The sequence below is a fragment of the Penicillium coprophilum genome (genome assembly GCF_028826855.1).
Source record: "Penicillium coprophilum strain IBT 35676 chromosome Unknown utg000006l_segment0_segment0, whole genome shotgun sequence".
Lineage (NCBI taxonomy): Eukaryota > Fungi > Ascomycota > Eurotiomycetes > Eurotiales > Aspergillaceae > Penicillium > Penicillium coprophilum.
Genome location: NW_026622725.1, coordinates 418,765 through 444,203, shown reverse-complemented (window position 1 = coordinate 444,203; position 25,439 = coordinate 418,765). Strand labels below are relative to the sequence as shown.

The window sequence follows — 25,439 nt, the reverse complement described above, 5'->3', positions numbered from 1 at the left end:
TTATGAGGACTTGGCTTGATATTGAGCCACGTAATTTTATCTTGCACTGCAGATATGAACCGATGGATATCCGCTCAAGCCTCCCAGCCTTGGTTTTCTGGGGACAGACACTTGCGCGGTTTTCTTGCATGAAATCTCAATATTCAACATACAGCTGTGAGTGAGCGAAGTTGTTAAATCCGAAAGTCGGGGGAGATTTCTGAATTGGGGATCGCGCCGGAAATTTCGAAAGTTGATGAGGGAAAGTTGGGGAAACAGGGACTGATATTCTCATGGGCCACCTGCAGAGAACTTCTCTACATTGAATCTTGCAGTCAAGCATACAATCCTGTCATATTTATGTTTGCATTCATGTGGTAGTCCCTTTGGCGAAACTTGAGATAAATCTAGCATTCGTGTTCTTCGAGTAGGGTGAGGTATTGGAGAAAGGTTGGAACAAAGCAAGATCTCTCGTGCGAAGATGGAAATCAGGGTCTCTAAATTGTAGAACCCAATTTTTCCATTCAATTCATAAATATAGCAAGGCGAAGGAGCGTAGTTTTATTTGAAGCGTCTGGGGCGAACATACAGATGTTGAAATCGGGTAGATATCCAAAGCGGGACTAGCAGTAGTGCATGGACCTAATCTTGAACGTTGATCCAGGTCCGCTAATCCATATCTGGCAAACGATACGAGTACGAAACTAGATGGCTCATCATTTCTTTGCTATTAATTCAACTTTCCCGGATTTTAGACGAAATTTTATCACCAACTTTGAGCTTTGCAAGATGGGAGCCTTCAAGATTTCTAGATATAGGAAAGAACGAGTGGAAGAGACCCCTCCTCCTCCATATTCATTGCTTGCCGACGGTGGACTCGTGGTAGAGTCAGCGAATGTCCAAGGTAGGTTGAGCCAGTTATCCATAGATAACTGGGGATGACGACTGGGCAGCCTTTTCTGATAATTGTTTTAGGGGATGGCCGAATTGATGTGAATCTCGAATCCAAGATCGCGAGAACGCTCGCCAAAATCATCGACTTGCAACAAGAGGACATCCACAATCCACCTCCCGACTACATCGACCTAAGTAAGCAAGTCACTACATGTGAATATAAGCTCAACATTGTTATTCAAATTGTGGGAAGCCGTGGGGATGTGCAACCTTTCATTGCGCTGGGAAATGCATTACAGAAACATGGTCATCGGGTCCGAATTGCCACACACGGTGTCTTCGCAGACTTCGTACATGAATCAGGATTAGAGTTCTATTCTATTGGCGGAGACCCTACAGAATTGATGGCATTCATGGTCAAAAATCCTGGATTGATTCCACAAATGAAAACACTGCGCGAGGGGGAGGTGCAAAGAAAACAGGCTATGGTAGCGACAATGCTCGATGGGTGTTGGAAGTCCTGTATCGACGATGACCCAATAACCAAAGAGCCATTTGTTGCAGACGCGATAATTGCCAATCCTCCTAGCTTTGCACACATCCATTGTGCACAGGCTCTAAGCATTCCTGTTCATCTCATGTTCACGATGCCGTGGAGCAGCACCAAGGCCTTTCCCCATCCTCTCGCCAATCTGAACTCTTCTTCTATGGATCCTCGGACTGCGAATTGGGTTTCTTACGGAGTTGTCGAGTGGCTGACATGGCAAGGGTAAGACTATTCACGATGTGATAGGGCCAGGTGACTGACATGGCGACTTAGGCTAGGAGATGTGATCAATCGATGGCGGGTCTCAATAGATCTGGAGCCTATCCCCGCCACAGAGGGGCCTGCTCTTGCCGAGGCATTGAAAGTACCATACACATATTGTTGGTCTCCTGCCCTTGTGCCGAAGCCACAGGATTGGCCAGGGCACATTGGTATGTCAGCATTTTGGTTGCGTATCGCAAGGACAAAAGCTAAATTACTCAGATGTCTGCGGGTTTTTCTTCAGAGATCCCCCATCATATTGCCCACCCTCAGATCTGAGGGAATTTCTACAAGACGGTCCACCTCCTGTCTATATCGGCTTCGGAAGTATTGTGGTTGAGAACCCTCAACAGCTGATAGACACTGTTGTCCTCGCAGTGGTGAAGACAGGGGTACGTGCAATTATTTCAAAGGGTTGGAGTGGGCTTGTTGGAAGCCCAAACCCAAATATCTACTATATTGATGACTGTCCGCATGAGTGGCTCTTTCAACATGTCAGTGCGGTAGTTCATCACGGAGGTGCTGGTACCACTGCGTGTGGTCTCAAAAATGGTCGACCGACAGCCATAGTGCCTTTCTTTGGCGAGTGAGTTATCGATTCTTCCACTGGCCCATGGCTCACCCGGGAATTTTTATCAGTGCTGATTCTCCTAGTCAACCTTTCTGGGGCAACATGATTGCTAGAGCCGGTGCTGGACCTAAACCTATTCCATTTGCATCTCTCAACTTCGAACGACTGGCTGTTGCTATCCGATACTGCCTCACCCCGGAGGCAACAGAAGCTGCACGCAAGGTAGCCTCCAAAATGCAGAGTGAATCGGGTGTAATTGCAGCCGTGGAGTCTTTTCATCGAAATCTTCCCGTGGACAGAATGAGGTGCGATTTGATGGCTCACCAGGTTGCAGTTTGGAGATACAAAAAGGGCAAAGGCCACTTGAGTCTGTCGAATGCAGCAGTGCAGATCTTGATCGAACATCAAAAATTGAATGAAAAGCATCTTCAGTTGTACGTACCCGGACTCGAGCTAGGATCTGAACCTACTAACCAATGACCCTCATGCTCCATCAGTCATCCGGTCAATCCGATCGTCATTGAACATCGCCGCTGGGATCCCATAACCGCAATGTTGTCCGCAGCTACCACAACCGGCTCAACTATGCTGTACTCAACTGCTGATATGATTTATCACCCCTACAAAGAATACAAACGCGGCCGTTCTCCAAACCCATCGTCAAGAGCCTTACAAGCTAGAGCACTCCCTGGCAGCTCGCGTTCACGGGAGCCCTCGTCAACAAGAATATCTGCGGCTGACGAAGCAAATTCTCAAAATTGTCGGTCACCATCCGTTGAGCCTGGATCTGAAACTGGACCAGAGAAAAAGAGAAACGGTCTCGCTGTCGCAGGTAGCATGGCAGGTGCGACGATGAAAGGCTTTGGCAAATTTACCGGATCATACTTCAAAGGAGTGGTAGTTGACATTCCACATGCTGCCGCCGAAGGATTCCGACAGGTTCCTCGGCTGTATGGAGAAACGCCTAAGGACTACGGCGTAATCCAGGATTGGAAGTCCGGAGCTATTGTTGGTGGCAGGAATTTTGTGGACGGCATGAGTGATGGTTTCACCGGTCTGTTTACACAACCTGTTGATGGGGCAAAAGAGGAAGGTGCTTTGGGCGCAATCAAGGGGTTTGCTAAGGGCACTATTGGGCTTGCAACAAAAGTTCCCTCTGGTAAGTAATCATCTCAATCCATGCAGCTAAACAGATCTAACTTGGATTGTGTTTAGCTGGGATCGGACTGGTGGCTTATCCTTTTCAAGGAATTACTAAAAGTATCGAGTCGGCCTTTCGTACACAAACTCGCAAATCGATTGTGAATGCGCGGCTCAAGAGTGGATTTTATCAGACAAGTAGAATGCAGATCACCGATGAAGAGCGACATGAAATTCTGCAGTCATTTGATAGATTTTTGTGGTCGGCGGATACTTAGACCGACTTCGATTCTGGTCGTGGGAAGTCAAATCAAATAGAGTGACTTAGACGCTCAAGCTGGCAGAGCCACGACTCTTATCATTAATTGATAGGAAATAGTCCTAATAGCTGGCTTTCTCCAAGTAACGAGAGTTATCGTCAAAAGAACATATTCATTACCATCCTCAAAGTAAATAACCAAACTGATACAAATCATTTCCACACTGAGATTCGTGACACCTGTCCACTGGACAATGCGGCTGAGTTTTGAGAGGATCCAAACCCATCTGTTGAGCTTTCAGGAACCATTATAAATTTCAGTAAGGCGGTTGAGCCCTTTTCGTCGGCTCCCTTCCGACCGGTCCAGTCGCCAAAAAGTCCATTGATAAATTTCACAGGCATGCCACGGGGTTGAGATTTGTAAATAGCTTCCTACCATCTGCCACGGCAGCAAAATGATTGATAAATCCACGTCGAAAGTAACAGGGCCCTAATTCAGCTCAAAGCCAAAATAGACTTCCCATGTGGGGCTGCGCCACAAGTGGGTCGTTTAGCTTATTTCACAGCCAATGAAATGCCAGAGAGACAAGATCCACCCGTGTTCGTGCCCATCACACATTCGATCAAGCGTCTCAAGCTGGGCGATCTAAATATGTGTTGAGCCTCTTTGACTGTGATGCTAGAATTTCCTAAGTTCGACAAAGTCAAGACCTTCTGAAATGGTAGTACGTTCATTGAATTCAAGCATGGACATTCTGGTCAGTGGGGAATTGACTTCGGATCTGTGCCGTACGCTGAGAAAGCTCATCTCGACGCTTGCATCCCCCTTAAAGGAGAAAACAAGATATAACAATATCTAAATCAAGTAAGAGAGATCAGCTATCTAAGGCCTATCATCATATTCGTTTCTATCGAGGGTTCCCCATTAAGATACTGCTTATAAATCCAATATTGTTCTCCTGCAGGACTGCGGAATTACGTCATTTCTTTTCTTTGAGCATAAAACCAATGTCCAAAGCTTTGAAAGCATCATCTTTCAGGTCATCTAACTAAGTATATTCTGCTTGTTCCGTTGAGAACTATTCGACATCGAGGTGATCTGTGACTTCGAGCCTCCTCCTTTCACCATCTTAAATTTACGCAAAATGACTAAACTGTTCATGTGAGGCTTGACTTTAGCTTTAAAAGCTTAGTTCTGACACCACAACAGCACTGGCGCCACGGGCTACCTCGGTGGCGACTGCCTAGCCAACCTTGTCGCTAACCACCCAGAGTACTCATATTCTGCCCTTGTTCGCAGTACCGAAAAGGCGGAACAGGTGAAGGCCCAGTACCCATTCGTCCGTATCGTCATCGGAGACCTAGACGATTCAGCTTTGCTGGAGCGAGAAAGTGCCGCGGCGGACATCGTGCTGCGTAAGTAATCAACTCGACACTAGGTACCTATGCGAGAAGCATAGTACATACCATCCGGACTCTGCTCAGTGCTGACCGCAGCACAGACACCGCAGATGCGTCAGACCATGTGGTAGCCGCCAGGGCCATCCTTGCAGGTCTGGTATCTGGCCACACCAAGGAAAATCCAGGCTACTTGCTACACACCGGAGGAACTGGCATCCTGACATGGGAGGACAGTGACAACAACGAATACGGAAATAGAAGCGAGCACGTGTATAATGACTGGGATGGGGTTGATGAGCTACTTAATCTGCCAGATCATGCATTTCATCGAAATGTCGACCAGCTCGTCCTCAAGGCTGGCACCCAGCATGCCGATGTGCTGAAGACGGCACTCGTTTGTCCGCCTACGATCTACGGTATGCATCTTAACAACGACAAAGGAGAGAGCTTTTACTAAACCTTAAGCAGGCAAAGGACGAGGCCCAATCGGCCAACTTTCGCGTCAGGTATACATATTAGCAAATATGACGCTTCGTCGCCAGAAAGCCCCGATAATCGGCGCCGGCCAGTCTCTTTCGAACCACGTCTATATCCACGATCTAAGTGACGTCTACGCTCTTCTAGTTGACGCGGCAGTTGTAGGCCGAACTGATGACGGGTTATGGGGTCCAAAGGCCTACTACCTGGCCGAAAATGGGGAGCACTGCTGGGGTGAGCTAGCTCAAGCTACAGCAGAGACAGCCGTGAAACTGGGGTACCTGCCCGAGGCAAAGACCGAGGCACTTGATCCTGACAGTGCCAAGGAGTATGCAGGATATGAGTCTCTTAGTTGGGGGATGAACTCTCGCGGTCGCTCGCAGCGAGCACGAGAGATCCTGGGATGGAATCCCTCGGGCCCCAGTCTGCTAGATGAACTTCCGGAAATTGTTCGCGTCGAGTGGCAACGACTGCAAGATGCTTCATAGAATCTGGGACTAGTTTGGTATTGACATGTCACTCTACAGTCTAAGAGCATGTATTGATTAGCATTGATGGGGATGATTTAAGAGAATTAGGAGAATGCAGGGTGACGCCGAGAGCCTCTTCAGGTCTTATATTGCAAGTCAGCAGAGAATGGAGTAATTCCTGCGAGTCCCAGCTATTGTAGTGTTGACTGGCAACATTTAAATATGGCTAGATGTCAGATCTTTGCAACCGAGCCATCTTTCAATCCTTTCTATATCTCAGCACTACGGCCTATTCACGCGACACAAGCGGAAAGACGAGATATATCGAGATTCGCCGCTTAACTACTCGAGCCTTTTCCACAACAAAGCTAAGGCTTATGATATCATGATGCATAGCAGGTATGTTAGTCTCAAATGAAGTCAGCAGATGTAGAGATGGCTGTGATTAAGATCCCACCACATCGGCCTTGGCCATCAGAATCTCAACTAAAAGACTGCCTAATCCCGGACAGAAACAACTAAATTCGAGCAAACGATCCGTAATCATGAAGCTGATGCAATTACCCGAGCCTCGACTGGAGACGGACGAGGAATTGTCCCGGCCCTTGACAAGCCAACTGACTGCTGCAGTCACATTCACACCCCGACCAGGGCTATCGTGGAGACCCTTGGGCCAAGTTTCCCCTTGTATAACAGGAGTATTCCGATTAAAGCCAGTGTCTTCGAAGTTTCTGGACCATGACGGAGTAATGGTTCGTCCTATTTTTAATTCTATATGTGATCTTGTTAATTCCGCGTGTAGTCGACGTGACTAGCTGATATTTATCTATCTGCAATGCGGATCCCCATCTCAATGTTTTTTTTTTCTCTTCTCTACTGTATTCTCTACACTATCTAGATTAATCCTTAAGGTTCTATCGATCTTCTAATTGCTCAATTGTCATCTCTTTCGTTGATCTTCGCTATGGCGGACTCAGACTTTCCATTCTATAGACCCGGAAGGTCTTTTTATGATGATAACATGAGCAGAGCATCCTCGGATATCAAACGCAGAAAAAAAGTCGACGATGAGAAATTTGCTTTGGGTCGAAGGGGCATCCTAGTCTTCTTTACTTTGTCTGTTCTCACCTTGATGGCTGCTTTAGACGGGACTTCGCTATCTGTTGCTCTACCTGTGGGTGCTTGAAAGGCCAGATTTGACGCCTTGAAACTTATCGATTCCAGGAAATTGCAAAACAACTCAATGGAACAGCCATCGAAGCATTCTGGAGTGGAACTTCATTTCTGCTATGCTCGACTGGTAAGTGCTACTACGTTACTACAAAAATGAAATCAATCTACCTAACACCGACATAGTATTCCAACCAAGCTTCGCCTCCTTCTCGAATATTTTCGGCCGTCGACCCATGATCTTGATCTCCCTCTTGTTCTTCACTGTTGGCGCTGTGATCGCAGCGATTGCGAATGATTTTACCTACATGTTGGTCGGTCGATCGATTCAAGGTGTCGGCGGAGGTGGCATTATATCCCTAAGTGAGGTTGTCATAACTGACCTTGTCCCTCTACGCTGGCGTGGTCAGTACTTTGGTATTCTCAGTGCAATGTGGAGTGTTGGATCCGTGACAGGACCCATCCTTGGTGGTGGGTTTTCCGAAAATGTGTCTTGGGTTAGTTAGTCTGTGGTGAATCCGCAATGATTCATGCTAACTACAAGCAGAGATGGATTTTCTACATCAATTTCCCATTTATCGGAGTCGGCGGAATTCTCGTGATCTTATTCTTGAACCTCAAGCTTGCTCCGAGTTCGTTGATCGAAAAGCTCCGTCGGATTGATTATTTCGGCACTGTTCTCTTTGTGGGAAGCATGTCATCCTTCTTGATTCCTCTCAGCTGGGGTGGTATTTCCTACGACTGGGACTCATGGCAAACGCTCGCACCTCTTTGTGTAGGAGGATTCGGGCTGATTGTTTTCGGATTCTACGAGTATTACTTCGCCTCCGATCCGATTGTTCCACCCGTGATTTTTCAGAATCGCACGGCAATAGCTTCGTTTATTGGAAGTGTCTTGCAGGGTTTGATTTTATGGTGTGCACTCTATTACCTACCTCTGTATTATGAGGCAGTGAAAGAGTATAGCCCCATCATATCAGGCGTTGCTCTATTCCCCGAGAGACATTCACTGTGGCTCCTAGTGGGATGGTAGCTGGCGTCCTGATCACAGTAACGGGTCGTTACAGATGGGCTATCTGGATCGGATGGGCTTTTTCAACTATCGGTTTGGGATTGATGTGCCTGATTAAGGTGGATACTAGCATGGTGGGTTGGATCTTCCTCAACATCGTGCCCGGCCTTGGACTAGGGATCCTCTTCCCATCTCTTGGTTATGCAGTGCAGGCCTCGACAGACCCAGAAAATCTCGCCATAGCGGTTGCCATGTTTAGCTTCTTCCGTGCTCTCGGTCAAGCTATTGGTGTTGCTGTCGGCGGTGTTGTCTTTCAGAACCGCATGTTTACCAATATCTCAAGATACCCTGCCCTGGCTCCTATGGCTGAGGCATACAGCAAAGATGCCGCGGGTTTGGTCCAAGTCATCAAGGCGATGGCCGATGGCGCCGACAAGGCAAATCTCAAGGAAGCGTATACGGACAGTTTACGCACGGTGTGGATAGTGTGTTGTGGGGTATCGGGCGTGGCGATGTTGATTAGCCTGTTGACTGAACATTATGACCTTGACCGTGCATTGGAGACGAACCAAGGTCTGCGTGATGATTACAATGATGATGAGTCTATTAATAGTTTGAAGGACCTAGATATGCGGAGAGACCGGAGGATGGTCGCAGAGCCTCGACCTTGGGCGTGGTAATCGAGGGTTTTTCTTGAATGATCGATGAAGGACCATAATGTACAAAGCAGTGGCGCTTACTGATGTTGATAAATGGAGTTCATTCATGACAGTTGATTATCTTGATCGATGTTTAACTCGAATCAGTGTCTTGGGCCCTTTGCCTCTCTTTGTACTCTCCCATGCTTCGATAACATCCTCGGCGCCAATGCTGGCTTCAAATCTCCAGGCCCGCGCTGGAATAAGCCCTGAACGGTGATCTCATTTCCCAAGAATATCAAATAGGATAATCAACATTTAGGTTCCCCGACCCAGTCTAAACAAGCACCCCCAGCCCGAAGCAAACAAAGAGCAGTTTGCAGGCACGGTTCAGCCCCAGGAGTATCAACGCCAACATCAAAACCGATGAGCTCAAAGGCTCCGTTGCCAAATGTGCAAGCCACTTCCGCAACCTGGTTGCATTTTGTTACGCAGTTGATAATTTACACGCAAGGTTAGTCAAGAACACATTGATCTGACCCGCCAAGATCGAGTTCTCAGCAAAATCCAAGGGAATGTGGGTTGGAATGTACGTATTGGCAGTCTACAATACTTTAAGCGGTTTGTATCTTTTAACTTTAGGAGGTGCTAGGCGTAAGTCAATCCAGCTTTTTTTTACGTAGAGTCGGGAGTTCTTAGACAGGGCGGGAAGCAGAAGACCAGTCTCCCGAGGGACAGCGAGGAAGCAGTGCAGCGCGCGTGGCCCGAACAAGGGGAGGTTTCAAGTGTACAAGCTGAAAGGTCGAGGATCAGCACATGGGCAGTTATCCGGAACAGTGCATGACATTTTCATTGCTGCAAGTAGCCGGAAAGAAATCAAAAGCGGTATTGGACAAATATTATCGACAACTTGGGAAGCCGAGCTTGAAACATTCGTGATCTCGTCCCACGATAATGAACATGAAGCATTACACCAGAAAGTAGAACAAAAGGTCGTGACATCATAAAGTGGACATGATAAATAGCAAGAGAAAAGGGGAAGATTTAATCAGCGACCAAGTGCACGTAGCCGGTCCTTGATTAGGTCCATGTCTTTGTCGTATTCCATTGCAGCGCGCGTTTCTCCTAGCTCCCGATCACTATCTTTGAGCATCATAGAGCGATAGTGACCATCGCCATCTGGTGCTCCGACAGTCACCCAGACAAACTTCGTCCCAGGGCTATTGGGTTGCGAACGCTCCTGCGTTCCATGCCAGAACGCTTCGTCGGGCATGGATTCTTCAGAAGAGTCGATTGAGGGCGGACGACCCCCGAGTCGGCCAAACTTAATCCAAACTCTGAGGGTATCTTTAATGAAGGCAATTTTCTGAATGAAGGCATTCGCGTCGAGAATATCGCGGATCCGGTCTTCGGTCGAATTGATGGAGTCTCCGTTCGCGATGCTGAGGAAAGTGGCAGCCTCGTCGGAAGCCACAGCTCGAGTGTCGAACCCTGCCGGATGCATCTTGCCTTTTGCGGTGAAGAATCGAGCGGCGGAGGATGAGAGGTGGTAGAAGTCAATCCAGGGGGATGAGCTACGGGTACGGCCGGGTGAGATCACTAGCTTTGTGTGGTCCGGGAAGTTGAACTGGAAGGCTCCGTCTCCGAAACCCCAGATGCCAACATTACCCAGGCGCTGATAAAATTTGACAAACTGGGCACTGTTGTGTTCAGGCAGGTCTTCGTCCATAATGCCTTCGTCACCATGTCGACCAAGTGCTCCGATCATGTATTTACCGAACTGATCCACAAGTTTCATCCGCTTTATTTTCTCTGCATCCGCTCGTTCGAATTCGGTTCCTGTGTTGGAGCGAATCCTCATTGCTTTGGAGGTCATGACATCGAAGAGTGATGGAGGGATCAATGCTCGTCGGATGCCACGACAACCTAGCAAGTCATCGTCACGATTCTCATAGAACTCGACCGCGTTTCCAGTGCGAGGAACTAATTGATCAGCTTCTGAGTAGTAAATCGGTTGCTGTTTGCCGTCCGCGACGCTACGCGCTTTCCGACGGATGTGTCTCTCGCCATCTCGTACCACAACACTCGTTGCCGGCTGTCCATTTTCTCCTTTGAAAACACATCCAACACTCCCATCGTCCAGAACATACCCAATACCGTAACGGTTGGTGTAGTCAACCCATTTGATGACATAGGCATGAGGCTGTTTTCGTGCTCCCCCTCTGCGCCTAGTCGGTGCATGGTTGACCAGGTTGGTCAGCATAAGACGCAAGTCGGTGTTGACTTCGGTCAACGAAGTTCTGGGCAAAAGCTTGCATGCATCTTCCATGTGGAACAAAGGACTTAGCCCCAAGCTAGATCGTGCCCTGCCACCAGCTGTCTTGCTGTTAGATCGAGCGATACCATTGGGATCTGATCGACCTAGTCCATTAGATTCGCCGGAAAACTTAGACTGTGCCAGTGAAGATCGAGCGGACTCTTCGATAGGGCTGTCTCTCCGCCTTTCGTCTCGTCCGACACTAGCGTTGAGATCTGCTCTGGATGTAGACCGTAAAGATGTCTGACGGGTGGTCACCTTTCGCTCTTCCGGCCTGGTAGTTGATTGCCGTTCTCTGGTTGGGATGGAAGGCTGCATCAACTCAGGGTCAGCGGCTGCCAATCTGCGAGACTGAGAGCGTGTTTTGCCTACAGTCAAGCCTGCTGGCATGCTTGTGGATTTGGCTAATGTTGGGACAATATCAATATCCTTGCTACGTAGCGTGGTTGCTTGTGATGCAGATGCCATTCTTCGTGTCCGGATAGGACGATCTGCCAAGCCTCCGATTGGTACGTCCGCTGCAGAAGGAGGTTTTGACTCGGCTTGTGGGATATCTCGATATGGCCTGGAGTGTAAAGCAGCGGCGTCGCTGATTCCAGGTGCCCTCCGGGGAGAGATAGGAGGGACTCGAGCTTGCTGACGCAACGTTGCTGCATGGCTCTGTCCTTCCATTCGGCGCTGTTGAGCAGCGGCAAGGGCCACATTGGTCCGTGATGCTGCCATGGGGTTGGGACGAATGGAAGCACTTCGCTGAGACATAGTACTGCTGCTAAGCATTGACTCCTCGCTGCGGATTACCCTTCGGGAACTCTCCAAAAGACACCAGTCTCCTTCGTTGTCATGGGGCCATCGGTAAACATAGTCTGGGGACAGGGGGATGACAGGTCGTAGACCTCTAGAGTCCTCCACATCACATTCAGAAAAGGCCGACTTTGAGCAGTTTCTCCCTACAGATTTCCGAGCCGTACCGTCAGGCTTGCGTCCCACGCCGCAGAGTGAATAGAAGGCAGCTTTGCAGGAATAATATCGCTGGGCGGGGTCGTCCACCTGGTACACATATGCGCGGAGCTTCTCATCCGAGTCCAAGCCGTATCCACTTACCACACAGTCTCCTTGAGGTGAGGCGTCCTTGAGCCATATTGGCTTGTTGAATCGGCAGGAGGGGTCCAGCTGACGAGGAATACAACCATCATACATGTTGAAGAATGGGTGTTCAACAATGTCGTCTGGGTCTGGTCTCTCTTCGTCCACTAGGTTCAAACAACGACTGACTAAGTCTTTTGCTTCCTCGGGGATGTAGTTGCTGGAGTCTGATTCCTTGGGCCAGACATAAGTCAAATTCTGGACTTTCTTGTAAACCTCATCTTGCGTTTTAGATTGGAATGGTAAGTATCCGGCAAGCATAGCAAACCTAACATGCAAACATTAGTTCAACGACTTGGTAATTATATCACGGCGTTCTTACAGTATCACACCCACGGACCAAATGTCAACTTTCTGCGTATGGCCACCTTTGCTCTTATCCAAAACTTCGGGAGCAATATAGTTGGGCGTGCCGCATAGCGTATTTCGTCTCTTGGCGTCCTTGTCGGACAAAATCATAGCCGCCAGACCAAAATCCCCAACCTTGATGTTCATGTTGTGATCAAGAAACAGGTTTCCCATCTTCAGGTCACGATGAGCGACAAAACGTTTGTGTAGGTATTTCACCGCTGCGCAAAGCTGAATCATATACCGGCGGACTTCAGGCAAGCTGAAGCAGCGTCTTTTCCGAAACATATCCATCACCGACCCATTTGGACATAACTCAAGGACGACATAGGTGCTGGATTCGAATGCAAATGCGCGGTAAAACTGAACGATGAAAGGATGGCGCATTTTCGAGTGGATCTGAAGTTCGGTTCGAAACTGCAGCAAAATTTTAGGCACTGTCAAACGGTCGGTCTATATCCGGAGGCTCGTCGTACCTTCTCCTCCATCTTTTTCTGGGGCATCGCTGACTTGACGACCTTCATGGCGTACACCCGTCCATTGCGAGCCAACGCACCCTCATAACAAACAGCAAAGCCGCCTTTTCCCAAGAATGCACCTATCGAATATCGCTCCCCACCATCTTCCGGCTCTGAGATTATTGACGGCGGCGGATCGGCGTAGCTCTTGGATGTCGCAAGCTTTTGTTTGCTACTCGGCAGCGCAGCATTTTTATCAAACGCTTTACGATCCATAGCAAGCTTTGGCTTGATCATCTGGTTCGTTGTGCGCGGAGAGAGGGCCTCCATTCTTAGCGGGTCGTTCTTTAACGACCGTCAATTAGGATAATGTAGCTGAGGCGTGTAGCGAAGGATTATCGAGCAGTGAGATCATTAAGGAAAAGCGACCATATAATGGTCTGCGAAAGGGTATCAAGTTCCAGCAAATATTGCTATCCCTGCAACGATCAAGTCAAAATTCGCTCCACTGTCGGGAAGCCGGAGCCGCTCTCAGTTGAGAACGGAACATAGCAAATGAGAGATAGGACTTACCGAAATGCAAAGCGCTAAAGAAAGAAAAACAAACTGTACAGAGCTCCGAAAGCAAACGGCACCTCAATCGAGAGTTGTGCAAGGATGGAAAGTAGAAAGAGTCGGACCATAACAAATTGCTCAAAGCGGTAATCGATAAACATTGGCCGTTGGCCCGTGGTGTCACGTGAAGGCCACCCACTGCATCGCCTTTCAGACTTTTATTCTTTGAGATACCTACATATGTTATTAGATGGTACATGGCATTATTCAAGACTTTTCAGGTATCTATCTTTACAAAAAGATGTCCATATTTTGATATTTGTGTGTCAATTTTTTATTTTGGTGTCATCTGTTGGCGCAATATATATTCTAGCCTTCTAGCGCATACTTGTTGACACCGAACTTTAAATTCTTATTTGACAGCTTCTATATGGACAAACGAAGCGTACATGCCCTCAAAGGAGTATAATGGCCTGAGGGCCCACCGACATGACCTTGGCATGCTTTCATGTTTTCTTACCTACACCTGAGAGATAAGCAGTTTTGTTCAACGAGGTTTGCGTGTCAGGTGAGTATGTACCTACTTATGTATGCTGAGCGGGACCAAAGAAGCACCGAAGTACTCCGTACTCCGTATACATATGCCTATCACCACAAGGCTTCGTCATACCACTAGGCCCATGGCGCCTATATAAACCTTTCCTCGTAGTCTAGTGCTTCTAATACAACATCTTGCTACTGGAAGAAGGTTTGAAATGAGGAAGTCCTAGCCAAGAGATATATATTCATATAACTCAGAGACGTAATCTATGATGCCATGTCAATGCAAGTGCTCAACATATTTACTCCAAATTGAGGCATACCTACTGTCGAAAATTCTTACCAGTCTCTATCAGCAGCAAATGATTGAGTAATGAACAGATGTTGGCTGTTGAAATAGAAGCGTAGCATACTTCATGTCGCAAGACTTGAACTGGCGACATAAACATGTTTAGCACGGGGTAATCAACAAACTGCTTGGTCTTGATACTGCGTTCCTCCAAAATAAATCCTATTAATATTGTTTAGTATTGACAGAAGTGTAGACTGTATAACTAACTGCTAGCACAGTATGAAAGGTCCTATCTAGTTGACTGGAAAACTGTCATTCCACACCCCGGGCCCGGACCGGCACAGCCTCGTTAGTCAGCACAGCCACATCTCGGGCTGGTCCCGATAAACAACACGTCCGACTTTCACGCCTCTACAGCTTCTCAGCCTTGCTCACTCAAATGGCTGAAATGTTCGGCGAGGACTTTTCAATATCTAAGCTCGCGATTCCCGCAGTTAGTGTGCTGATCGCCTTCCTCGCCTACACATCACAGTACTTCTTTCTGCACTTCGAGTCTGTGCCACTCACAAGAGACGAAACTTGGAAAATCAATATCTTCGCCTTGTGCATCTGGATATGTTATTATCGAACATGCTTCGTAGACCCGGGTCGACTTCCCAAGGATGAAGAGCGACCGAAACCGAAAGAGCAAGAAGGTGCCGCTCTCGCTGGTCGCCAGCGATGGTGTCGTAGATGCGAAGCTTATAAACCGCCTCGCGCTCACCACTGCAAGACTTGTCAAAGGTTGGATGAGGAATGCCTGATGTGGAGACTTTTGCTGATCTTCTTCCAGATGCATTCCGAAAATGGATCATCATTGCCCCTGGACCTCGAACTGCGTCTCACATTTTACCCTTCCGCATTTCATGCGATTCTTATTTTATGCCACTGTTGGTATGTCTTATTTGGAGACTCTTCTTTGGCAGCGTGCCTCATTTGTTTGGAGGAACAGCCATCTGCCAAGCGTAAGTAACTCAAGTAATTGACAATTTATGTTGCTAATGATGAATAGTACCTCGGCCCCACATTGGGGCAACTCATCCACTTGTTCATACTGCTTGTGGTAAATAGTCTCACAGTTTTCGGTCTCTTTGTTCTTCTGGTTAGGAGCCTTTGGGCAATTGGATCTAACACCACCACTATTGAAACATGGGAAATCGAGAGACATGCTACTCTTGTCCGTCGAGCCCGTGTGCTGGGCGGGTATCTTGAGGGCCCTGGAGGAATTCGAGTCCAGATAAGAAAGCAGGAATACCCATACGATATTGGGATTTGGGCCAACATCAAGCAAAGTATGGGCGGGAGCGCGAATGTGAGGGAGCCTGTTTGATCCAAATGTTCTAGCCACGCCAAGGCGTCAGCTAATGTTTTGCTAGGTCATAAGCTGGTTCTGGCCATTGGCTGCAACGCCTGATCGTAGGTCTGGTTGGGAATTCGAGACCAATGACTTTGAGGGTGAGTGGATCAGTCAGTATTCTAGGTTTTCGATTACTGATCATTTCTGATAGATCCTGGTGTGTCATGGCCGCCTCCGGACCCAGATCGAATCCCGATGCCGGTCAGTGCAAGACCACCCAGCAATGTCAGCATGCCTACGTATGCAACTATCCAGGATGAGATTGATGCCTTCAACCGTCGCAAAGAGGAAGATATGAAGCGATTCCAGCGAACTTCAGGTGTACAACGTCGGAAACCATTCCATGATCGGTACAGAAAGGACGAAGATGCTGGAAGTGAAAGTGCCGAGTCCGAATCTAACTCCGAGGGTGAGTCAGACGAAGGCGAAGAGTCCTGGCGAAACGCCGAAGGAGAACGACTACGTGACTTCGGGGTGGATGAGGAAGCAGAGTTCTATGACGAGGAGGACATTCCTCTTGGCGTTCTCATTGAGCGACGAAAGCAAAAGTCTGCCAACTGAACCATTTCAATAAAAATCATCTAAATGATTAGATTTTCTTTGCAATACCCCTCAGTCGCACATATCCCAGCCACTGGCTCCCATCCTCACCACGAGTGACTACGTCCTGGAGCACATCGCAAATCTGCTGCACTGCAGCATCTCGCTTTTCCTCGGGCAGCACCTCTAAGAACTGGGCTCCCATCAGCCTGATCCATCCCGCCAATCCTCCCTTAGCGTCAGTGGTGAGTTTTGTCGGGCGGTACTCGAGCTCGATGTTTTCAACCTTGAAGCCGATCTCTTCCAGGGCATTTCTCATCCAAGTATCAGATGGGTAGAACCAAGGGCTAGTCTCTCTTGCTTGTTCGACAGGGATACCGTGCTGTACCAGTGCATAGACAAGGGCCGTCTTCATCTCGGCGACGTTACCATGTCCGCCCATTTCAAACACATATGTACCGCCCGGCTTCAGACAGCCATAAATTGCGCGGAGTGTCGACATGCGTGTCGACTCATCGCGTAAGATCCAGTGAAGGGCTGCGTTTGAGATTCTGTCTGGGCGTGAGAAGTCGAGTCACATACATATTGTATCATGTATCATAATTCAAGGCATACACTTTATCCCATGATCCATTCACAATGGAGGTTTCCTTCTCCAGGTACCGGCAATCCACAACGCGGAAACTGGCTTTAGGGCCTGCGTAGTCTTTGTTGGCAGACTCGATCATGGACGCAGACGAGTCGATGCCCAAGACGCTTTCTATGGCGGGAAGGAAGTTCGCTGTAAATTTACCATCGCCACAGCCCACATCAAGCACCTTGTCTGTTGGCTTGGGGTCTAGGGAGGTAAGCAGTTTGCCGGTGATCTTCGCGGAGTGTACGAAGGATGCGGAGGCGGAATAGGCCTAGGCTTTATTAATGATTGTACACACAAATCGTTACGATGAATACATACTTCGGCTGACCAGTGGTCTTTGGGACCCTCAGCATTGGACGCCATGGTGTATTTGACCGATGAAAGTATGGAGAAGTGGAGAAGTCGTAGTCTTGGCGTTGAGTATGAGTTAGGAACAAGAGAGATGATAGTTAATCGGCCTGTGAGAATATTGCAAGGGTTGTGTTGCTGATATTTTCAATGGTTTTCTGGTCTTGGGAGGTATGATAGGCCCTCTTATATGTTTTTCTTTTGGTAGAGAAGGTCCCTGGGGGTAGTAGAGTGAGGCCGATATCGGACCGGATCTACTTAGAAGTATGCGCCCTGTCAGGGATGCACAGACCTATAGCCACTGTAGAAATTCTAGAACCTTTTACTTGTCCAGTAATATGGTCATTCAGACTGACAGTGATATCTAAACCCGCGTAGACTTGTACAGATGTTATGAGTTTCACTAGCCAACCCGATGGAGACAGGGTATGTCCACCCGGTATATGCAAAGATGGCCTGTGATCATAAATTGCAATAACAGACATTAGTGCTTACCCTCCATACAACTACAACGCACATTTTTATTTTTTCGAGATATTGCACGGTCAACTTTCAGACATCGACTCAATATGTAGTATCGTCATGACGTAGCGGGTAGACGGCAATGACGGAACAAATTCCATTGAGCTCCACTACTTCTCAGACAAAATCCCCCCGCATCTCTGCAAAAAATATATTGGGAAGATCTGACAGGGTCGCATCCTGATACAAAGATACAGCTCTACTAGCCAATCACGAAACATGACTTATCAAGGCCATTGCAATTGCGAGAGTATTCGCATCACTCTTCCCCAGCAACCTCCGAATACAACTGTTTGTCATTGGTAAGAAATTCGCTTGAATTCGATATCTCTTATTTGATGGTAGCATACTAAAAAGATTTTCAAATACAGCGATTGTTGCAAGCGAGCAGGCGGTGGTCGTGAGTATATCAAGGCTGAAGACTCTGGAATGTACATTTTGCTTACGGCCCTAGCATTCTCTGTCAACTACTTTGTCAGCGAGGATGAGATGACCGTTGACGATCCAAATTCGGTACTGAAGATTTATGAAGACAAGAAGTCTGCCAGTGGCAATACCGCGAAGGTAAATGCATGGCTCTTTTGTCACTTTCTATACAAAACTAATCCCCAAACTCCGAAATAGCGTCATTTCTGTTCCAACTGTGGGAGGTATGTAAAGATGATGCAGATCTGGTGAGAAAGATAACTGACATCTACCAAAGTCCATTATTTACCAAGACCCCCAAGGTCCCTGGAAAAGTATTTCTTAAGGCTGTGCTGTTTGACAACGTTTCTCCTCCTATGACCGAGGTGTTTGTCAAGAAGCAATACCCGTGGGTAAACCTCGAGCATAGCGGAGAAAAGTATCAATGACACTAAGAAGAGAAAGGGGTGTTTATATGCTTAGGATTGATATGATGTTCTGGGAAAATGTAACGACAGAAAAAGAATAGATCAAGTATGACATGCATTGTGTTATGCGGTGCAATTCCTCGAAAGCTTATTATTGGTCGACAATATTTTAAACCATGCCTAAAACGACTGTAGCTCGTCCTTGTATTGTTTTTCAACTATAATAAAGCACCAATCGTGTTGATAGAGTACGTCAAGCTATTAAACGGCCAGGGAGCTAAGCCGTACAGCAATGCGGGGGGCCCCGTCGATCCGTGGAGAACCTGCTCTGACCCTTCATCCCTACCCCAAGACACTCTCCTCACAACAGCGGTAACAGCCAAATTCTGCCGTAGCCATGCTGTCACCACCGGGCTGAACAATTCATGAAAAGATGACAGAAGTCCCTACTCAGACTTCCGGCCCTAGACGACCATCGGATGTCGTGTTGCGGAACATCCGACCGCGCAACAACAATGACTTACATCCCCACGAAGCGCACGAGCTCCAAGAGATCCAAACACACGAAGACAACGAACTAGACTACTCAACGCCTTCTGCTTCATCCGGTGATGGATATCGCATTGTAACGCGTCGCACCACAACACGCGCTCTCGCATCGCGTGCCGAGACGCGACAGCGTCGCCAAGCTCGGAAGGGGGTTTGGGGAAAGATTACTCGGCTGTGGACGCATAATGTGACTCTGACGGTTCCGCAAAAGAGTAGTCGAGACTATTTTGGTGCGTATCCTGTAATCGCGTGGAAACTGCTGATCTACACACTGATTCTGTCTACAGCTTTGGAGAGGACCTTCCTCGCGTATATCCGGACGTCTGTTGCTGTTACTCAGCATGGTGTGTTGATAGCGCAGCTGTTCCGTCTGCAGGCGGCGGAGGCGTTGGCGGATCGTCTTGGGTTACGGAAGGTCGGTACATCTATCTCAATTACGTGTTACGGTGTGGGTATTCTGGTGGCTTTGGTTGGGGCGTATCGGTTTTGGAGGCAGCAAGATGCTATTGCCAAGGGTAGGATTTATGCTGGAGGTTGGGAATTGAATTCGGTGGGGATATTATTGGGTTGTGTGAGTGATGCGAATATTTTTTGGTTTGGGGGATGTCACTGACACTGGCCAGATTATTTTAACGTTGTTGATTGCATCCAGTGTATTGAGGCTGATATGAACTCGTTTGTGTTTATTCGACGAGTGTTGGGCAGGCGAGTGGGCCTGGAGATACAAATTTTTATTAATCCTGTCCTGGAAACTAGCCATCATCAGCATTACAGCTTTGCTAGGTAAATATAATTCTAATTCTTTACGTTATATTGAGCTATGGTCACTGAGATTGGGGAGACTCGCTGCATAGCCCCCTTCAGGCTACAATATAGAAACACTACTTGATTGACCATGTCCTTTTACCGCTTTCTATCACTATCGTACTTGACGTTCTCACTATACGAAATGATCATATCCAGTGCCTTAGTGAAGACTTGCACCCTATGCTGCGCGTTAGGTAAACCACCATGAATCAAAAGACCAACCTTTGGATAGGACTATATCAGAGGCCTATACTCAATTACTCCGACCTCATTTATTATGACATAATGTACATCTGGCTTTTATAAACCCTTCGTTCGCTGATTTCCCTCTCGTGGCATCATCCTCAAATATATTAAATACTATGAAGGGAAATTTCAATGCGAACCAGGTTTACAACGCCCTTTCTATATCGAATGAAAATTTCCAAAAGTGTTCTATTGTAGTGGATAAAGATAAAACGTAATGAGGATAGCCTGCTGGTTGATGCCGGATTCATAGACCATGTATCCAATCCTCATACCAAGTAACACCCCATTTAACCAATGACAAGCCAAATAATAGTCTAAACGTCCGTCGAGGAAATCATCTCTGTGTGCTCTGACCGAGAGTCCTTAGACGGGCGTTGTCGCCTCGATGACCGAGAAAGCACCTTCGATGGGTGCAAGATGCTCATAGCAACCATGGCAAAGAACATAAGCGTTGAATCAAAAACATACATGAAAACCTCATGGCTAATGAGATATCCACTATTGCCTTGGGCGTACTCGATCAAGCGGAAGATCGATCGAACGAGGATCAGAATGCTGGCGACATACAGTCCGACCATGGCGATTTCCCAACTAGTTGTGCGCGATCGACTGACGGATTTCTCGGTGGGGTTATTGCGAATACGATAGTGAAAGATCGAGGAAGCAACGATGAACACAGTGAAAAATACTAATTGGACGGCAAGACCGCCGATCGTGATGTGTTCGCCGGTGGTCATCGCGCTCATCGTTCCGCTGGCCATGATACCACCGCCTTGGTTTAATATTAGTTTGAAACGGAGCTGTGCTTGTGGGGGGATGATCGTTTACCTGCTGCTTGCATCAAGAATGCGATTACATCTCCTGTGACGAAGATTGCAGTGAGCCATTTGACTGGCACTACACTCAGCTTCTCGGCATCCAGATGCACGATAAGTCGACCCAGAGTCATGTAGATCGACGCGGCGTATAGCGGAGGAGCGAGAAGAATCATGATCGTGCCAACTGAGTAAATCGGGATGTTTTCCTTGTTGTCGTGGGCTAGTGCGCGGCAGATGTAACCTATGATCTGAACTACAATATTTGTCAGGAATGCTCTGGGGTATTGTCCAGATCAAAGTGAAAGCGGGAAGAGACGTAAGCTCAGACAGGTCAAACTCACAGGCTCCGCCAACGACGAAGATGGTAAAATACCAGGATCGCGTGCGAACCACTTGGTACAGGTGATAGAGAGTCGCAATGACAAATAGAATAATGAAGATGATTGCTGCAACCAGAGAAGGCGTATAGCGGTAGAGCTTAAAGCTCACTTCTCCGTTCTCACTCATCTTATGTGGAGGTTGGGCTTGAAACAAGCGACTTCAAATGGTTAGGTACAGCTCAAAAGAAACTTGGGGATGAGAAGAAAGAAAGACCAAAATGAGGAGAAAATAAAAGATTCTAGAGCAAAGGCTATAATATTAAATCCTGGGGCCAAACGGTAGAATTCTTATACAATCTTGCCCCCATGCTTGGTCGGCCCCACCCGTATTCGTTTTCGCGGGTCCCTGGTCTAGCGGCTCTAGTCCGACTTCGGGACGGAATTGGTCCTGAATCGTCCACGGGTTGGATTCAGATTTTTTCCGTTGGTCCATGGAATCCATTTACGTATCCACTCTGGATGGTTTTTACTTGGCATTAAGGCTCATCTAATTCCAATCTTAGGTGGAATGAGTAAACTTGTCCCGTATACGTGGATCTTCTACACATGCACAGATATGCAGTGAAAGGCGTTGGTAGTATCATGCGAGATCTTCCTGTTCCTATACCTTAAGATATACAGCTCAGTGGCAATGCCACGACTTCGTTAGGCCAAAGCATGAATGTTGACAGTTGACTCTCATTCAAGGATCCGACCAGCGTGTTGACTCTGAGTAGCTCCAGTTCAAAGGACCCCCTCATATACCAGGTATCAACCAGGGTATTCACTAGGTAAAAATGAGCAAGGATGACGAGCGAGTGTCCGTGAAGACTGTTATGGTCGCTTCGCTCAAGCGATGTCAAGAAAGCACTGGGGAGCAAACACGGCCAGGACAAAATCGCTGCCTCTTCGAATTCTATCTGTATCTCCTTGTCAGAGGGAAACTCGGTCGCCGTGCAGTGCAATACAGATAAAATGCGCAAGTAAAGTGATTCCAGGATACGTATGGTCTCAAAGTGTGCATCCATGGCCCAATCTAAAGTCGTGGACGGTGAAGGTTGGGATGTCGGTGTTCCCGAGCAGCTGGATAAATCATCCCGGGTGGGTTCAACCATGTTCAACAAAGTCTTGATAGACGCGACGGCTTGACGAGCGCCTTCTGCAAACTTCAACAGACGGGGTGGACAACGAGAAAGCCGAGACGGGGCATGCAATGATGAGTCCAACCAAGTCTCATCGGTGTGTTGTAGTGACAGTATCTGTCGGAGCCGGCTAGATTTCAAGGTTTGCCATTGATCACCTATCACAGAAGTCACACCTCGGTTGAGGTACAGCCAGTTGAGGCGCGGTATTTTATTTGTGGAATGCAGATTTGCCATTGAGCTATTCATCTCTTCGATAGGCTCAGTAAGTGGGTCGAGGTCCTGAATCTTGAGATAGGCAAATGCGAAGGCAACAACAAGGATTGAGCCTGTGAAAATAGCTTCTGCGTTGAAAGAAGAGATGCGGGACACGTCTTCTCTGAACCCTTCTAACCCTCTTTGATGATGTTCCATGATGATGGCCAAGTCCACCGTATCTGAACCTTCCACAGGTCGACTGGCATCGGCCTTTTGTTTGACCATGTGGATACCCCCCAATGCTAGCAGGAGATGCATCAGATATCGATTTTCACTTGCTAATTCAGGGATAATCCGCTGCCAAACATCAGATCGCCTTTGGTGTAAGGTCATCTGTTTAGCGGTGTATAGATGATAGAACTGAATGAGTCTCAAATCATTCATCTCTAGATCCCTATGCTGGTGTTGGTGGGGTTGGCTCGAGATGGTCGCCGTGACTGTCGCCTTTATTGCTAATGGCTGAATGTGACCCAACACTGGACCCTCACTAGACGGATCGAAAGAGTCTGGTAGGAGAGATTGGTCATCTTTCTCTGAATCTGCTCTTGACCTAGGAGGTTTCCTCGCAGTCACGCGTGGGAGACGATAAGAACAAGGTTCCCCCTGGAAGAACATGTGCCACACGCGGGCTGAAGCTCGTCGCACTTGAGGAAAATCAGCATTTCAGTGGTCAATAGAAACTACCAGGACCATTACTCAAGATATGTACCTTGACCCTTCGGATTTTGCAAGGATAGCAGCCATTGCGAGATTTGGTGTGGCGGGCGCGATGTCTTCTCACAACTGGGTAATTCACTGGTGTATTGGAGACTGATATGTCTCCGTCCATCTTTTGGCTAAGAGAATTTTCCGACAAAGACTATCCACCATGATTGAGATCATTTACGCAAAGTTGCAGCCTATGAGCTGTGGAAGTCAAATCTGATGGGGCTTGTCGGGCGGTCCACAGCAACCAAAGATGTAGACGACCCGTCGAGGATATCAACATTGCGAGACTGATACAATGGACACAGCAAGTGAAAAACTCTATGGGATGGAGACACAACTGAAAATGCATCATAGAGGCGAATGGGATCAAAGTTTCAAAATATTGGACCAGGTAAGTGAGAAAGCCCAGACTCATAGAGAATTTGATCGCGATTCGTTCATGGTAGCCCCTTATGATTATCAGGACCCACCCGTATTCGTATGGCAAATGCGAACACGTCTAGACTTGATGTGGACGTGGTTGAATTTAGAATTGACCAGCCAATCTTCGATCTTCTTTAAGCTTAATACCTACCATGGAAACCGGAAAGAAAAAAAAAAAAAAAAACACAAATCCGTTGCAGATATGACCGAGAGCATCGAAATACCTAGACACCGTACGGTTTGACATTCAAATGTTCGGGGTTGCTAGTCAAATCGTAATCCGAAATAACCCCCAGGAGTCGAGTGATTTCATGGGGATGTGCGACATTGAAAATAACCATGGCAATGAAAATAAGCAGCGAGTCAAAGACATATAAGTAAACCTCATGATGCAAAAGAAACCCTTGATTCCCCTGTATGTATTCTACCAATCGAAAGGCCGAGCGGACGAGAATCAAAAAGCTAGTCACGTAGAGAATGTTGAGATATCTCCGCCATGGAATCTCCCCAGAGACGCACCGTGGGATAGGATACCTGCGCAACTTCAGATCAAAGAGAACAGTGACAACAATGAAGAAGCCGAAGAATATTATCTGGACGAAAAGCCCAGCGATGATAATGCGCTCTCCAGTCTTCATGCCGTCAAGGCTTCCGCTACTTTGAATGCCGCCGCCTGGATAAAATATAAGTATCTGCTTGGATCAAGTAGTTGGGAAGTCTTCTGTACTGACCAGCACCTTGTAGTAAAAACGACATCACATCGCCCGTAACAAAGATTTTAGTGAGCCACTTCTTTTTCAAAATCGCATGCGACTCGGCCTGTAGCACCAGGATGATTCGTCCGAGGAGCATGTAAATTGATGCTGCTAAGAGAGCCGGGGCGAGGAGAAGACAGAGTGTCTGCACAATGTATGGGCCTAGCGTCCAATCTGGACTCTGTTTGCTTGACGCGGCACGTCCGATATACCCAACAATCTCAACTGCTTCTGTTAGCTGATATACTGAAGCGTAAGGAACTGGGTGTCTCATACGAAGGCCTCCTATTGCGAATGGAATAAAGAACCAAGTCCGTGTTTTGAATAACTGGAAGATGTGATAAAAGGTGGTTCCCATAAAAAGGATGATGAAAAGGACAGCACCGCCCATGCTGGGGTCGTAGCGATAGAACGCAAAAGCTAATTCCTCATCAGAGCGATTTGAAAGCATTTCAGTGTACATCTTGACACGATTTGTCGTGCTAGAATAGTGGAGTTTGGAACGGATCTGATCTTCCAGTATGTTGAGTACGGATTTTGAATTTCGTACATCTTAGATTTATCGGAAGAGTTCTTATAGCTGTCCCATAAAGCTTTTACCAAGCAACAAAACAATGCATACA

The 25,439-nt window shown here is 47.5% G+C and overlaps 10 protein-coding genes across 10 annotated transcripts; 5 read left to right on the top strand and 5 right to left on the bottom strand.

Annotated features, from left to right (window-relative positions):
• Window positions 1-768: 768 nt before the first annotated feature.
• N7500_009188 (putative sterol glucosyltransferase) lies at window positions 769-3,670 on the top strand (the record flags this gene model as incomplete). The annotated part of the gene is made up of 7 exons (XM_056680329.1): window positions 769-883; window positions 955-1,642; window positions 1,694-1,851; window positions 1,904-2,267; window positions 2,336-2,686; window positions 2,750-3,411; window positions 3,468-3,670. 7 exons carry the CDS (start codon window positions 769-771, stop codon window positions 3,668-3,670), a joined length of 2,541 nt encoding a protein of 846 aa, XP_056527711.1.
• A 1,126-nt stretch (window positions 3,671-4,796) lies between these two features.
• N7500_009187 (Semialdehyde dehydrogenase NAD-binding) lies at window positions 4,797-6,017 on the top strand (the record flags this gene model as incomplete). Its single annotated transcript, XM_056680328.1, has 4 exons — window positions 4,797-4,813; window positions 4,862-5,067; window positions 5,154-5,468; window positions 5,521-6,017. The coding sequence occupies 4 exons, from the start codon at window positions 4,797-4,799 to the stop codon at window positions 6,015-6,017; spliced, it is 1,035 nt and encodes a 344-aa protein (XP_056527710.1).
• Window positions 6,018-6,963: 946 nt separating this feature from the next.
• Window positions 6,964-8,861, top strand: N7500_009186 (uncharacterized protein; the record flags this gene model as incomplete). The annotated part of the gene is made up of 5 exons (XM_056680327.1): window positions 6,964-7,173; window positions 7,224-7,299; window positions 7,356-7,666; window positions 7,717-8,129; window positions 8,192-8,861. The coding sequence occupies 5 exons, from the start codon at window positions 6,964-6,966 to the stop codon at window positions 8,859-8,861; spliced, it is 1,680 nt and encodes a 559-aa protein (XP_056527709.1).
• A 1,006-nt stretch (window positions 8,862-9,867) lies between these two features.
• Window positions 9,868-13,415, bottom strand: N7500_009185 (CDC5/polo family serine/threonine-protein kinase; the record flags this gene model as incomplete). Its single annotated transcript, XM_056680326.1, has 3 exons — window positions 9,868-12,547; window positions 12,602-13,044; window positions 13,104-13,415. 3 exons carry the CDS (start codon window positions 13,413-13,415, stop codon window positions 9,868-9,870), a joined length of 3,435 nt encoding a protein of 1,144 aa, XP_056527708.1.
• A 1,496-nt stretch (window positions 13,416-14,911) lies between these two features.
• pfa4 (putative palmitoyltransferase with autoacylation activity Pfa4) lies at window positions 14,912-16,429 on the top strand (the record flags this gene model as incomplete). Its single annotated transcript, XM_056680325.1, has 4 exons — window positions 14,912-15,476; window positions 15,591-15,823; window positions 15,888-15,966; window positions 16,020-16,429. 4 exons carry the CDS (start codon window positions 14,912-14,914, stop codon window positions 16,427-16,429), a joined length of 1,287 nt encoding a protein of 428 aa, XP_056527707.1.
• A 28-nt stretch (window positions 16,430-16,457) lies between these two features.
• Window positions 16,458-17,408, bottom strand: N7500_009183 (class I SAM-dependent methyltransferase; the record flags this gene model as incomplete). The annotated part of the gene is made up of 3 exons (XM_056680324.1): window positions 16,458-16,959; window positions 17,024-17,313; window positions 17,364-17,408. The coding sequence occupies 3 exons, from the start codon at window positions 17,406-17,408 to the stop codon at window positions 16,458-16,460; spliced, it is 837 nt and encodes a 278-aa protein (XP_056527706.1).
• A 726-nt stretch (window positions 17,409-18,134) lies between these two features.
• On the top strand, window positions 18,135-20,084 carry N7500_009182 (uncharacterized protein; the record flags this gene model as incomplete). The annotated part of the gene is made up of 7 exons (XM_056680323.1): window positions 18,135-18,217; window positions 18,287-18,479; window positions 18,540-18,565; window positions 18,619-18,733; window positions 19,182-19,527; window positions 19,585-19,868; window positions 19,950-20,084. 7 exons carry the CDS (start codon window positions 18,135-18,137, stop codon window positions 20,082-20,084), a joined length of 1,182 nt encoding a protein of 393 aa, XP_056527705.1.
• Window positions 20,085-20,667: 583 nt separating this feature from the next.
• On the bottom strand, window positions 20,668-21,678 carry N7500_009181 (RTA1 domain-containing protein; the record flags this gene model as incomplete). The annotated part of the gene is made up of 3 exons (XM_056680322.1): window positions 20,668-21,125; window positions 21,182-21,424; window positions 21,513-21,678. The coding sequence occupies 3 exons, from the start codon at window positions 21,676-21,678 to the stop codon at window positions 20,668-20,670; spliced, it is 867 nt and encodes a 288-aa protein (XP_056527704.1).
• A 481-nt stretch (window positions 21,679-22,159) lies between these two features.
• On the bottom strand, window positions 22,160-23,263 carry N7500_009180 (uncharacterized protein; the record flags this gene model as incomplete). The annotated part of the gene is made up of 1 exon (XM_056680321.1): window positions 22,160-23,263. The coding sequence occupies one exon, from the start codon at window positions 23,261-23,263 to the stop codon at window positions 22,160-22,162; it is 1,104 nt and encodes a 367-aa protein (XP_056527703.1).
• A 1,022-nt stretch (window positions 23,264-24,285) lies between these two features.
• N7500_009179 (RTA1 domain-containing protein) lies at window positions 24,286-25,279 on the bottom strand (the record flags this gene model as incomplete). The annotated part of the gene is made up of 3 exons (XM_056680320.1): window positions 24,286-24,734; window positions 24,793-25,041; window positions 25,093-25,279. The coding sequence occupies 3 exons, from the start codon at window positions 25,277-25,279 to the stop codon at window positions 24,286-24,288; spliced, it is 885 nt and encodes a 294-aa protein (XP_056527702.1).
• Window positions 25,280-25,439: the final 160 nt, after the last annotated feature.